Here is a 14604-nt window from a genome sequence, read left to right as displayed (position 1 = left end):
TTGTATCTCATCAGTCTATTTCCTTTTTTGTGTGTCATTTTTGCTTTGCTCTGCCTTTCTATGTGCATCCACAGGCAGATTTTAATAACTTCTACATCCATCACTACGGCTATTTTCACTTTACACTCTCAAGATTTTCAAATCAGAAACTCATTTTTCACCTCACAGATGTCTTCCCCCTTTCTTCTCGTCTCTTTGTCCCCGTTCAGTCAAACAGCTCTTGACATTCTCAGCTCCACTGGCTGTGAAAGTGCATTTCCTTTTATTTATACAAACTTAGGAAGAAGGTGCTGCAACACATCCCCATCTTAACATGTTATTCACTATTAAAATCATCTTTTTTTTTTCAAATCCAGTGGACAAGATAACGATTCCTCTCTTTTAAAAGCAAATCCAAAGTTAAAAGATTCCATATAACACCCGATTTGTGCCACTAGTGAATTCACGTTATTTTAAGATATGGTGGTTCAAGTTTATCTATGAAACCTTGAAACATAAAACTACATCTCAAATAAACAACTTAATGTAATTCCAATTGTGTTTGGTTGTGTGGGAACTGGGTATGTGTGTGCACAGGCATCAGTGGTGCAGGAGTGTGTGTGTGTGTGTGTGTGTGTGTGTGTGTGTGTGCGTGTGCGCGTGCGTGCGTGCGTGCGTGCGTGTGTGCGCACTGGCAGCTCCACTTTGGCTTGATTTTCACAAGTGAAGATACTGAGTGTTGCTGATGGTTAAGTCGGTGAGATCTAAGAAAGTGTATGTAAAATGCTTTTGGCTGGGTTTGTGTGTGTGTGTCTGTGTGTGTGTGCGTGCGCGTGTGTCTAGGATTCAAACAGTGGCTGTATTGTCCTGATGGTACAGGCAACAGTATAGTCATCTGGGCCACTGTAATCATGACTGGGCTTGAGATGAAAGACACTATTGACCAGAACTGAAGTGTCAGAGAGTGAGAGAGAGAGAGATGTAATGAAAGAGGAGAAAGCAGCAGCAGAATTAGAGACAAGACAAGAATAGTTTGCTGACCAAACTCATTTATGAAACAAACCTCCACTTTGTCTTTCCTGTTGAGCAGAACATAAATGTACTAATGAAAAGATGGTTGGAATGTGGTTTGTACACAAAGTGATATTTGTTCAGGCTTGACATATTGGCTAAAATCACTTCCCACGTCCCAAAATGCTCTAATCCTTTCCTAAAATGTAATTAAGGCATTGGGAACCTTAACAGATACTTTTGTTCAAAAATAAACACAAGGCATGAAAGGCACGGCAAAGTAAGTTTAATTGGTACAGCACCTTTCAGACTCAAAAATGATTCAAAGTAATTAAACAATGAATAAATCATAAAAAGCCAATTCAAACTTGAAGGGCTCTCGTCACATTTCTGACACGACTGAAAATTCAAATCAGTGATAATGCAATTTGACTTATTGCTTGGTCCCATGCAACTTAAAACTGAAGAAGTTAAGGTAATAAGTCCTGAATCCATAGATTTGACTCAAAACAAGTAACACATACTGCACATGTACACATTAAACTGATCTGGGCATGACATGGATCCCTGAGGGACACCATATGTTGTCTGGCATTAAGGTAGTGGTCACCCATAGCACAGAGAGCTTTGCAGTCAAATGGAACTTCACCCCCTTCAATATGATAAACAGAGCGTGCTGAAATAGATTTATATAAACTAAGATGGCTCAGGTAGCTGCGGTAACCAAAACAACAATCGATCAATTTGAGCAATTGCATGAACTCTCCCATGGCAAACACAACAAGACTATGCATAAAGTCAACTGAATTTAATCAACGGCCCAGCACAGTTACTGGCTTGCAGTCGTAGAGAACAAATGGAATTAGTTGTGTGGTTTAAAAGCATACAGTCTGACCTTCCCAGTAGTATGTGCTGTGGCTGATGGTAAAGAGGTTTACAGAGTCATCACTCCTTGCTGTTGAATTTGGGGTGTTTAGTTCGCTTTTGTGCATGCAGAGGTTATTTTCCTGACATTAGAATTTCAGTCTGGCAAAGGCTATGAATTTCGGAAAATAAGGTTAGAAGGAATCCAATACAAGTCTGCAAGCCCTTAAAAGATGAAATTCTTCACTAGGAAATCTTTCTTTGACAATTCTGGTCCACTTTCTGTCACTAGCTTTATCACTAAGATGGTGACGTTGATTATAAACTACAGCCATGTTGCTGTTATTGTACACTTTAAAGACATTCTCTTTCTCTCTTTCCTCCCTTCTCTTGCTTTCGCAGTGTTAGCACACATTAACCAAAACATTCCATCCTTCTACAGCTGCTGTACATTGAACCAGTATGGGGTTTGTCTCACTCTTGGGTTATTGAATTGGCTGCGTTTTCTCTCTCACTGCCCTTTCGTGTTCTGGAGAGTGTGGTGGCTGCATTTCTCCGCTCTGTTGCTCTGTTGTAAATATAGTATAGGATTCTCCCTGCAGCCCTGCCTGTAATTTATGGATGTTTACCTGCTATCACAATGCTGTGCGTCATTGACTCACCCTGTGTGTGGGTTTGTGTGTGTGTGTACGTGAGTGTGGGCTTTCTTTTGTACGTGTGTGATGTGAATGTAGTATGCATGTATGCTTGGATGTTTATCTACATGTTGTGTTTTTCTGCTTGAATGTAGTCTGTTGTCAAAGGTGTTACAGTGGTAAGTGTGTATGTGTGGCTGTGCTTATGTGTACATTGTCCACTGGATCCTTTAATACCTCCAGACAATCAATACCAGAGCAGCAATGTTTGGACCTGTCTGCTTTTAAAAGATGCACTCCACAGTACCGTGCAGGCCAGGAGTTGGAGAGTCAATAAAACACTGCCAATAGTGCTCTCATTTGTTTTTTGGGCTTAAGCATTAAGGCCCTTGGTTTAAGTCTGTGGATGTATATTTAACGTCTTGTCATTTTGATAAAAACGAATGAATCCTCTTTGTCAGATCTGTGAACACACAAGTCAATGAATAAACTAACGGTTGTGTTTTTCCTGTGCTTGTCTCTTTCTCAGGGCTGGTGTCCATAGAGGCTGAGGCAAAGTGGATGAGATCATAAACAACATTGGAGGAAAACAGGGGGAAAAAAACTAAGAGGAAGGAATTTGCTTGGAAACTTTCCTCTTGTACATGTACTGCAGTCCGACAAGACGCTGACTCAAAACTACACCCCATAGACGCACATCCCCTCCCCTCACCTCACCACCATGCCCTCCCACCTCAACCTGTCCCTTATCATCCTTCTCCTCCTCTCCCTCTCCCTGTCAACCACCTCCACGCCAATGTCCTCCCCCCTCCTCTCCTTCTCCCCTCCAGAAGGAGGTCTCACACATTTGGTGGTTCACAACAAAACCGGTGAGGTCTACCTGGGTGCTGTCAACTGGATCTACAAGCTGTCCAGTAACCTCACTAAGCTGCGGAGCCATGTTACTGGTCCCGTCACGGACAACCCACGCTGTTACCCCCCTCCCAGCGTCCAGTCCTGCCCCCACGAGTTGGTACAGACGTCCAATGTCAACAAACTTCTTCTGCTTGATGCTGCCCACAACCGCTTGATCGCCTGTGGCAGTACTTCCCAGGGAATATGCCAGTTCTTACGTCTAGAGGATTTGTTCAAGCTTGGTGAGCCCCATCATCGTAAAGAGCATTATCTTTCCAGCGTAGCCGAGGCAGGAACCATGTCAGGTGTTGTAATTTCCCCTGATCTTTTTGGTGGTGGTGGTAAACTTTTTGTCGGCACACCCATCGATGGAAAATCTGAGTACTTCCCAACGCTGTCAAGCCGCAAGTTGATGTCCAATGAGGAGAATGCCGACATGTTCAGCTTTGTCTATCAAGATGAGTTTGTTTCCTCGCAGCTCAAGATTCCTTCAGACACGCTGTCCAAGTTCCCAGCGTTTGACATTTATTACATCTATGGATTCAACAGTGAGCAGTTTGTGTACTACCTCACCTTACAACTTGATACCCAGCTCACCTCACCAGATGCAAGCAGTGAACAATTCTTCACCTCAAAAATTGTCCGCTTGTGCGTGGACGACCCCAAGTTCTACTCCTATGTTGAGTTCCCTATCGGCTGCACCAAGGACGGAGTGGAGTACCGTTTGGTCCAGGATGCTTATTTGGCCCGGCCAGGGAGCCATTTGGCACGCTCGCTTGGTATTCAAGACCATGAGGAGGTTCTGTTTGTTGTATTTGCCCAGGGTCAGAAGAACAGAGCCAAGCCGCCCAAGGAAACAGCATTGTGCCTGTTCACAATGAGGAAGGTAAAGGAGAAGATCAAGGAGAGGATTCAGTCGTGCTACAAAGGGGACGGGAAACTCTCGCTGCCCTGGCTGCTCAACAAGGAGCTGGCTTGCATCAACTCGGTAAGGATGGTTTTATCAAACTAATTCTGGTGAGGAGACACAATGATGATGACAATGACAATGTAGCAAGTAGCTGTTTCTAAGTAGTTCACAAGAAGATCAAGAGACAGGGATGTTAGCCCTCATGGCTCTTATAGCTTTGGGTTAGTTGGTTGTTAGTTGTTTGATTGATACGCTGTAAGAAAAAAAAAAGCTTTCAGTGCGGCTTAAAATGACAAAGTGCTGACTGTGTATCAACTTGCTCTGTCAACAAACTTTTAATTGGGTTTCCCTTTTTTACATTGCTCAACCAATCAAATAGTTAGTTCTTCATGCTTAATTTTATCATTGCATGATTGCATTGGGTCCATTAGTCAATGAGAAGGACTTATATATCTATAGAGCTTCTACAATCTCCTCCTGCCTTTTGCAGATCTTTAGACTTTGATTTGTGTGTGTGCAGCTAACACCTTTCCCGTGTGAATAGTATTTAAGTCACAATTTGACAACAGCACATGGGCTGTAGGTGTGTTGCCACATGTTCAGAAAGCTGCTGGGGGTTGGGTGGTTTCACAGTCGTTCTGCTAACAGTATTGTAGAGTATGTGGGCAGTAATCGCTGCACATTCAAAAGGATTTTCTCAAGTGAGGGGTCATTTTTATTCTTGGAGTATGTCTGAAAATATCAACCACATAATAAAATGTTAAATGGTTGAGTTCGACAGCGCTGCAGTACCTTATGCTTCAGAGATCCTTCCACCTGCCTGTCTTCTTTTATCTGTGTTTCCTCTTCAACTGAAGTGGATTTAATAAGTAAAATCAATAATGGCTGGTGTGTTTCACCTGACTTCACCTCTTTCTACTTGACAGATTGGATAAAAGCATGTTGCTGCGCTTGTAAATTAGCAAAACCGTACCGTTTTTTTTGCTCAAGGAATGAAAAAAATCTAAATTATGTTCCTTGAAAGGTTGATCCTCACATAACATGTCTGATGTGAATTCATTCAGTTGGGAAATGGTCTGAACAAACTACATGGATTAAGTACGAGAAGGAGAACGATGGAACTGCATTATTTTTCTGTTCACACGCTGACAAAAGCTGCAGGGCTAAAACATTATGAGTAATACAACATAACTGTAATATTGTTTAAAATGTCTACATTATTATATAATACATTATTCATTCAGTGAAGGAACAGGCGAGTGGCCCTTTGAGCTCCCATCACCCATTTGGTTTGGAATAATTCAGACTGTCCACAGGTTGTGGGTGAATTGTCTTCCTTCCATTTTTTGCATGGGCACGCCTAAGGGTGCCTGGGAGACATTTGTGTGTGTGTGTGCGCACGCGTGTGTATGTGCGAGTGTCACCTGCTCCTGTCACCCACATGTCTCACACTCACACACGGCCCTGCGTCCTCATGAATAATTCACCTGGTCTCACCTTCTGTTATTCAGTCGGTGCTCCATAACAACCTGCCATAAATCTCTGGACTACTCTCCAGCTCTCCGTCTCAGTCTCCGTTTCCGTCTCTCTCTCTTCTTCAATCTCTCTCTCTCTCTCTCTCTCTCTCTCTCTCTCTCTCTCTCTCTCTCTCTCTCTCTCTCTCTCTCTCTCTACCAATCCCATCTTCTCTGTTTGTGTGGGACTCATCATTTGCATAACAGTTTGGATTTTTCTCACCTTGTAATCTTCCTCACTACAGTAGCCCCTTTTAAATGTTTTAACCCTCTTAATTTTTACGCTGCTCTTTCTCCACTTTAGCCGTTTCCCATCCCATCGGCCTTTGTCACTATCCCCCACTCTTCCGCCATTACTCTCTGCCCTCTCCTTGACTTTCCACTGGGCGATGAGGTATAGAGTGACATAGTGTGCCAAGCCAGTGCGTGGATGTGATCCGAAAACACAATGTGTGTGTGTGTGTGTGTGTGTGTGTAGGGGGGGGGGGGCGATGAAAGTAAGAAGAGTGATGGGGCAATAAAAGAAAAAGGGGGGGGCGAAGGAGCAATGTTCATCAGGGAAGGAAGGAAAGGAGAGAAGTCAGATGTGGGAGAAACAGACAAAGAAAGAGTAAGAAAAGGATTGAAAGATTGAAACAAATGAGCGTTGGTGGCAGACAGAGGACGACAGAGATGGAAGGAGGAAGAAGAGCGATAAGAAATGAGCAGATGATTCTTTGATAGCCGCAAAGTATTAACACCAACGTTACTGACAGGCAGAATACTGAAAGGGAAACGCTTTGACTTATGCGGCTTTTATGCGCCTTTGTGCCTCTGAGCTGCTCTTTGAGTTAATCTCCCCTCCTTATTCTGTACATCCATCTCCTCTCTGCATCTAAACTTGTTCTCCTTCCTCCATCACTGTCTATTCATCTGCCTCTCCGTCTGCCATTTTGTTCGTGTTCCAATGACACATTTTATCTCCGCATTTGCCAGTTTTGTCATTGTGGTAATTAAATCATGCTGGATAATGGAGCGTCTGCGTCCATTTGTCCATTCAGTCATCAAACGCAGCTTGTCAGAAAGCACTGGTCCAATTTTGACAAAGCTTGGGGGGGGGGGGGGGTGATGCAGTTCTGGTGTTCTTTTAATTAACATTGGCCTGAGTGGAGTGACCACATCATCCCCCAAATTATGTGTCACATGCTGCTGCTCAGGTTCCAGGATACAACCATTATTTCTGAACAAACATGTGGCAAAGAAGCATGCCATCATTGTAATCGTGACATTTTGAGGTTACCCAGGACTGGAAACATGTTAGCTGTTACCTTATTCAGTTGTTCCGTACAGACTTAGAATGAAGAATGAGATTATTGCACCTGCTGTGGGGATTAACCCTGTAGTGGCTCCATGTGCGACGTTTTATACCATCTAATGCAGATTTCACGTGTAAGATAATGTCATCCTGTTGCGCAATCATAGAGCGATAGAGCGTTGTGCAAGTCATCAGGGCATCTACTCGACTTCAGGCTGAAATTTGGCCTGACTCTGAGAATTTGTCACTGGCTGCCTGGTTAAAAATCAAATCGAACCCATGGAGTGTCCTCCAGCTTTTAATTTTTGCATCTGTCAGGTGGTTTGAACAGATTTGGACACTATTGAAAGTATTCTAATAAGTATTCTCAGTTCTTTTGAATGACAGTCGTAAATCAAAGTTCCTCTCATTGCTTTAACTGACAGAAAATCCATTGCAATTTAAATAGATTGCCTGTTTTATTCAGTAAACATCCCTCTTTGGACTGATTAAGACTGTTTTTCGGTGTGTTTACTTCCTCATAATTAGAGATCCCAGTTGGTTCTTTCACCGATAAATGGCTTCAATAGGTGATAACAATTCATAACTTCATGAATGTGTGTGTGTGACCATAATGTTCACCCCCTAATTCTGTAAAATCAGCCATTTTTCTCGTTAAAGAAAACAAACATGCTGGCTACAAACCTTGTTGCTACATGATCATAATGACACTATGTAATCTCATTCTGCATATTCCGCCACCACAGCTAAAACATTTGTTAATTTACACGACTCCTGCAAGATGGCAACAACATGACAAGCCCACCAGTGCCGTTGCGAGCGCCATGTGGCCTTGTAATCTAAATCGTATATGCGTGCGATTATGCTAATGAGAGTACAGTTACATGATTGTCCTTTATGGCCATCTGCCGCTCTGCCTGCGATCGATCAAGGTCGTGTCAGCGGCGCTCACTCGGGGACGTGCGGCGTGATGAATCTATCATCTTCCCCGTGTGCAGCCGTGTTCAGTGTTTCCTGACGAGAAGCGTGACAGTGACAGTTACCTCTGTGTTAGTGTCATGTGGAAACTTTCATCTTGGCTTTCAAAGAGACAAGGTCGGGTCAGTCTGCCACATGCTTCTCCCTTTCCTGAAAGATATCAAACATCAGTGTGTCGAAACCACGGCTGCTGGTTATTATGTAGCACAGCCAGCAGCATTTTGTGTTCCTGCTTTATGGTCCTGATCCAGGTTATCAGTGAATATGATAATTGCCTGGTCCTTGAATGTCAACTCTCCATCCCTTCCATCTCTTCCAGCTGTACACATGCTTCAATGTTTTGTTAACCAACTCCTGATCTGTTTGGGGAACTACTCAGTACAGTAATTAACTGCTTGGATCAGGATTAGATAGTTTCCAAAAGGAGAGACTTCATTGTTTTAATTCAAAACCTCCAAAGTGAAGTACAAGTCAAAATGTCCCTGTCATGCATCAGGTTGTATAATCTGATTCATAGGGTATAAAGTAATTTTTATGATGGCTCAGTCCTTGGAGCCTGCAATTTATGATGTTACCCATGGTGATTTTGCCATACATCATGGTTTCATGGTGTAAAGTTTTGGTGCTCCCTTTAGTACCCTTAGAATTCATGCAAAAGCTATTGAGCAGCATCAGCACTGCAAGGCCGCTCGCAGGAAACACAAATCCTGCAGCATCTGAGAGATCCAATCGCATTTTAGAGGTCTTCCAGTTGGTTTGCTCCCCTTGTGGTGAATGACAAATGCTGCACACTTCCTTTGATATTTAGTGAACAGATTAAAAAACTGACAGCAGACGTCTCTCACCTTCTCACTTTGGTCCTGTTTCATTTATCTGTTTGTTCCTCCTGGATGTTTCCACCGTTACTTCACCGATTGCAATGTAATTTGGCTTAAATTTAGGCTACGGGGTGAATGACTCCAATCTTTAACAAATTTGGTCTATAAAATGTTGTGATGGTGCAGAAATATGTTTTCCTATAACTGATCAATCACCTCTCTAATCCCATTTGAACACGATCTGTATTTGCAACCAAGTGTAGGTGGAACACATGCATCTGTCAAACTTGATGATGAAACCGAACCACTTTGAAGCACGAGGGGTTCACTCTGAGCTCGTGATTGCGTCTGAACTTCACCCACAGCTCGTCGTCATAGCGAGTGTGACCTGCAGCTCATTTGGCTGCTGTCACCCCGTGCATCTCTGTCTCGTCATTATCCCTGGGTGAGGTTAGCGTTGCTCCTCTAGGGCGTTAAAGTGGGTGGTGGGTGACCTTCCGTGGCTGTGGGCCGCCGTCCAGCTCCACAGCTCTGTAAGCAGGCCGACCCGGCAGCACTACAGCCTCAGCATGACTAATGAGACATTCAGACACAGAGAGATACTATCCTCTGTGTGTGTGTGTGTGTGTTTTTAGGACTCGTACTTTATCTCCTTTCGCCTGCTCTGCCTCTTGCCTTTGCTGAATACGTTTGTGTGTGTGATTGTGTGTGTGTGTGTGTGTGTGTGATTGTATCCTCGTTTCCAAAGCAGAGTGATAAACTGGTGAAAAAAACGTGTAAATCGAAAAATCTATCAGTCTTTGCTACCTTTTCCTGTCTTTTTGTCTCCCTCCCTCTCTAACTCGCCCATTTTTGTCAGAGCATAATAGTGTTTTTTAATATGTATCAGTGTTGATCACTATTGGCCTGGATGATAGTCTGTTTCTGTGGCTTTCTCCTATTCTCTCTTCCAGACGGCTGGTGATTCTTTGTGTGTGTGTGCGTCCGTGCGCTCAGTGCGTCATCCTGTCTCTCTCTCTCTCCATTGAATCTTCATTTTCATTACCTTATTAAATTATTACATTATTTATTACATTATGAGTGGATGGATGGATCGCCCACATTGTATCGCACGCTCTGGGGAAATATCAAGGCTGTGACGACGGCGTTTACGTCTGTGTTTACTGATAGAAATTCAAGAGGTGACATATGTTGAATGTCATATCTGTGCACAGTAACCTACCCGGTCCTACAACGCACACATCTAAGTTCAGACATTCAGGTATTTGGTCCAAATCCAGACAAAGATGCCTATCAAACAGATCACATTTAAATATTTGCTCAGACAGGCGCGACATTTATGGTGTTCCTGTCCATAAGCAAATAAGGCTAGAAACATGCAACTATCAGCAGTTTATGATGTCCACAACACTACTGTACAATGAGATCACATCATATCTTATTTATTTCCAGGTAATGATAGCACAAGTCTGATTTTAGAAGGCAAAAATGACGAAAATCAGAGGACCGTGGAGCCCCAGATTTATGCACTCTCTCATGAACGCTAGTTAGTTAGTACAATCTGGAATTATGAGTAATTACAACTACTCAAGTTCCTGAGAGTGAACATGTGATCTCAGTCGCTTAATGCTGTGTGCAGAAAGTGCCTAAGTATTATTTATTCATTAATTAACAATTCTTAATGAATTATTCGACAATTAATTCATCATAAGTATTAAGACAAAGATCAAGTTTCATATAAGAGGTGCAGATTCGGTGAATGTTGTTGTAACTTTGCAGTGTAACTCTCCAGTGAAAGGATTCCACCTTGATTGTGACATTAGACTTAGACATTATACAAAATTGCACTTCTGAGAAAATGACGGCATAAGTGGTGCTCAAGCTGTGGCCCCTGAACCAGAATCCATCACTCTTTGCCTTCCATTTCCAATATATTGATGCTTCTTCTAAAAAGCAAGTGAAACAGGCCTCCCTAAAGGAAGATGTTATCTCAGGCTAAAAGCATAATGTTTTCCTTCTTTTAAGGATCTCAAGCTTTTATCACTCAGTGGGAGTCTAAGTGACTTGTCAAGATGGATTTTTTTTGCAATGCAGTGATAAATACATGCACAGCCGAGATGAATTGCTGTCAAAATCTGTCTAGCATTCAGCACAACAGGGAAACATTTCTGATGAGGTGCACTTTTCTCTACCGCCTCGCGAGACAGTCTGATGCATGACACAGCAAAATATGAAATGCCTCCAGGCATTTTAATGACCTCAGCTGTTAGATTTCCTCATATGTTTTTGTCTTGTGATATTTCGCTCCCGTAGGCTGAATCCCATGGTGGCCATCATCCTGTGAAGGTTTCCTAATTTATAGCAAATCCTCAGCAGGAGAATTTCCCAGATTGTGCTAGAGTATGAAAGGTGCCTATGGGCTAACTTTACTGCATAATGGCGTTCATTGTTAGAGCTGGAGCACATGACACAATTCATTATTGGCTTGTTTAGGATTTGGAGAGCAGAGCCTGCAGCAGTTTGGATTGTAAAAAGCGGTGGGACCTGAAGAGACCTTTTTGCAGGGGAGATTTCTCGGCAGTCCCAAAAGAGTCAATTTTGTGTTGAGATAATAACTGTAATTTTACAGTTTAGAACCTCAATCTCGCCGCATCACTTTCAAATGAGAGAATTTGACATGGTTAAGTGGTGCATTAATTCACAAAATCCTGAGCTCTTCCTGCGTCAGTTACCACTCGGGACCAAAATGCCCAAGTCTGCCGATGCCGATTTACTTTCACGGGACAAAGTCATTCAGAATCTGCTCACTGAGAAGATGTTACATTATATAAGAAAGAGAAGATTTATACAATTGCATGGGCGTGACATTAATCCGGAATGCTTGCCTACCGTGTGGGATTGATTGATACCAAACTAATAGAGCTGGTGCAGGAAAACTGTCAAAGATCCTCACAAAACAGGAAAACACACTTTGGAACTACTTCATCGTGAGTGCATTCATCCTTTGTTTTATCGCTCCGTCTCTACGGCCGACAAGAACAATGCAGGTGACTGAAGAGACGCCACAGCTAAACTGGGTCAGAAAGCCACATGCGTCTGAATGTCCTCCTCGATACAAATCTGTGTAGTACTCTCACAAACTGCTGACCTGCAGCAGCTAATGAAGAATATAATTATGTATTGATGTGTGATTATGCTGTGTGTGTGAAAGAGAGAGTTTGAGAGAGAGAGAGAGAGAGAGAGTGAAATGCAAGTAGGTGGATTTGTGCAGTAATGTATATGTTCTTGTAGCAACATATGTTGTGTGTGCGTGGGGGGTCTCTCTCTACAGTGTTCAAGGAATTTACAGCTGTGTTTGTGTCCTCTCCACTCGCGTCTCTGCAGGCCCAGATTAACTCCAAAAACCAAACATTTTAGACATCAGTAGTGCATATTGATCTAGTATATGCAAGTGCCATCCGCCCACCACCAGCACACACACACACACACACACACACACACACACACACACACACACACACACACACACACACACACACACACACTCAGAAAGGATGTGAAGCAAAGTATACATTTTGATCGAGGCTTGATAATTGTCTTTTGTCTTTTCCTTCACGTATCTGAAACCTTAATGGTTTGCGGCATTTTTATCCGTTGTAACCCCGTGTGTTGTATTGGAGTTGTACAAAACATCAGCGTTTTGTGCCAAAAAACATCCCACAATCATTCATAAGTCTGTTAAAATTTATTCAGCTGCAAATGTGGAATGTGGATACAGCTTAGCGTAGGACAAAGACATCACAGATGTGTGGGTGTCTGTGTGCATAAAGTCCCAGTGCATTCCTCTGACTGCATGTGTGTGTGTGTGTGTGTGTGTGTGAAAATGATTGTACATGTGAATATGTAGAGCCGTTTGTGTATTCAGGCTGATCGCTGTGTGCCTACGTGTATGAATTCTCTGCACACACTCCTCCCCGTGTGTGTGAGCCCACCACTTCCTGCATGGCGCCGCACTGTATTTTTCAGCTTGTTGTATTTGGGTGAATCCCAGTTGAGGTCTGTAATAATTGGATTACGGCTGTGAGGAAAAGGCTTTAGTTCAGATTATACAGATTACCGTCTGCAGTGTTGTGCAGCCTGGATTAAAGAGCATCACGTGATTTGTGTTACGCATAAAGAGCTTTTTGGCACACGTCTAAATGTAGGCCAGTGGTGGCACATCTGGCCAAACAGTAGATTCAGTGACTTAGTACATTTTTAGATATCAGAATTAATCACTCAATAAATATAGCCTGATATTCGCAAACATCTCAGTAATAAGAAAACACAAGGTTGGCAAAAAGTACGTGGACGTTTTTGTTTTTTATTTTCAATTACTGGTTGAGCCATCAGTGTAAGGAGGAATTTTACACCATTACTTTCTACAAAACTACTCTTGTTCACCATTACTCATTAGACATGCTGCAGCCCTCTACAGGTCATCACACAGCATTTCCAGACTCTTATCTTGTCCATTCCAAAAGACAAATTCAGTCTTTTTTTTCAAACTGTTGTCGTGTTGATCTACTTGTATGTTTTTGGCCCTGTTGCATCATCCAACTATCTGCATGCGATGCCACCTGCCTCTTTTCCCCCAGTGGGATTCAGCTCCCCCGCCCATTCGAGCTTCTTCCCCTTAGGGATGAGGAACGGCTGCTAGGAAGAGTGAACCCAGTCGAACCTCTAGTAGTAGACAAGTTTTTTTAACCCCTGATTTCTTCATACACTTTCAATTCTTTGTTCCCTCAAAACTGTCCAGACCTTAAGGCAGCAAAGCAAACCCAAACCACGATGGACCATCAACCATGCTTCACATTTAGGATGATGCTTGGGCACAAAAGAGTGGGAAGAAGTACAAACAGAATATGCAAACAAATTCACCCCAAGCAGATGTGTAACATGTACGTACATCTTAGCTGTAGACAAATACTGGAGCGTCCCATCTGGATCAGTTCAGCAGATGTCTTAGAGGTGTATGTGGGGTAACGCCAGCTGACGTCCCACTGTGGGACATTAACCTACACCTGCAACACCTTCATGACATTATGCATAAATCGTCCTGTGGGGTCCAGCACTGAAGATTAGGAGAAACTGGAGGGGATAAATCTTGTTAACATATGCAACACCTTGTTTTTGGATTTAGCATTTCACAGTTCGCAGATTCGCAGGTCATGTTCAAACTCGGCAATTAAAAGTCATTATCGTGAAAGAGCGTTTAAAGGTGTTTTAAAATATATTGGGTGTGACAAATATGGGCGCTGATGAGTCTTCCTCCCTGTGTGGGACCTCTTCGCTGTATGCCGCATCAGTAACAGCCATGAAATGAGGCGATGATGGAGGGAGAGGGGGATTTTGATGTTCGAATTTGTGTATTTCTCTCTTTTAGGTTTGAGGTTATTTTGTTCATTATCATCTTTTAATCTTTTATGTACTTGTCCTTGTCATGGACACATACATGCAGGTGAGTTGAGGAAATAATACACACACAAAAACACACAAAACACACAAAAACACACATGCACACATGCACACACACTAACACGCACACACACATTGCATACATCGCACACATTGCAGACATCGCACACATCAGAGTTGTAAGGTCAGTTGGGTTTGTGTGTTTTTTTAAACCGGACATATGTTTTAGTTCCTCACTTTGACACATCTG

The 14604-nt window shown here is 42.8% G+C and overlaps 1 protein-coding gene across 1 annotated transcript in view; it reads left to right on the top strand.

Moving 5' to 3' along the window:
• plxna1a (plexin A1a) overlaps positions 1-14604 on the top strand; it is a 201679-nt gene that overhangs the window by 31520 nt on the left and 155555 nt on the right. Inside the window, exon 2 of the mRNA XM_076159333.1 lies at positions 3019-4371. Coding sequence (XP_076015448.1) covers positions 3211-4371 — 1161 coding nt within the window. The 5' untranslated portion in view covers positions 3019-3210. The remainder of the gene's footprint in view (positions 1-3018; positions 4372-14604) is intronic.

Source organism: Genypterus blacodes, unplaced genomic scaffold, assembly GCF_046128005.1.
Source record: "Genypterus blacodes isolate CSIRO-AG114 ecotype Tasmania unplaced genomic scaffold, CSIRO-AGI_Gbla_v1 ptg000094l_1, whole genome shotgun sequence".
Classification (NCBI taxonomy): domain Eukaryota; kingdom Metazoa; phylum Chordata; class Actinopteri; order Ophidiiformes; family Ophidiidae; genus Genypterus; species Genypterus blacodes.
This window is presented reverse-complemented; position numbering and strand designations above follow the sequence as displayed.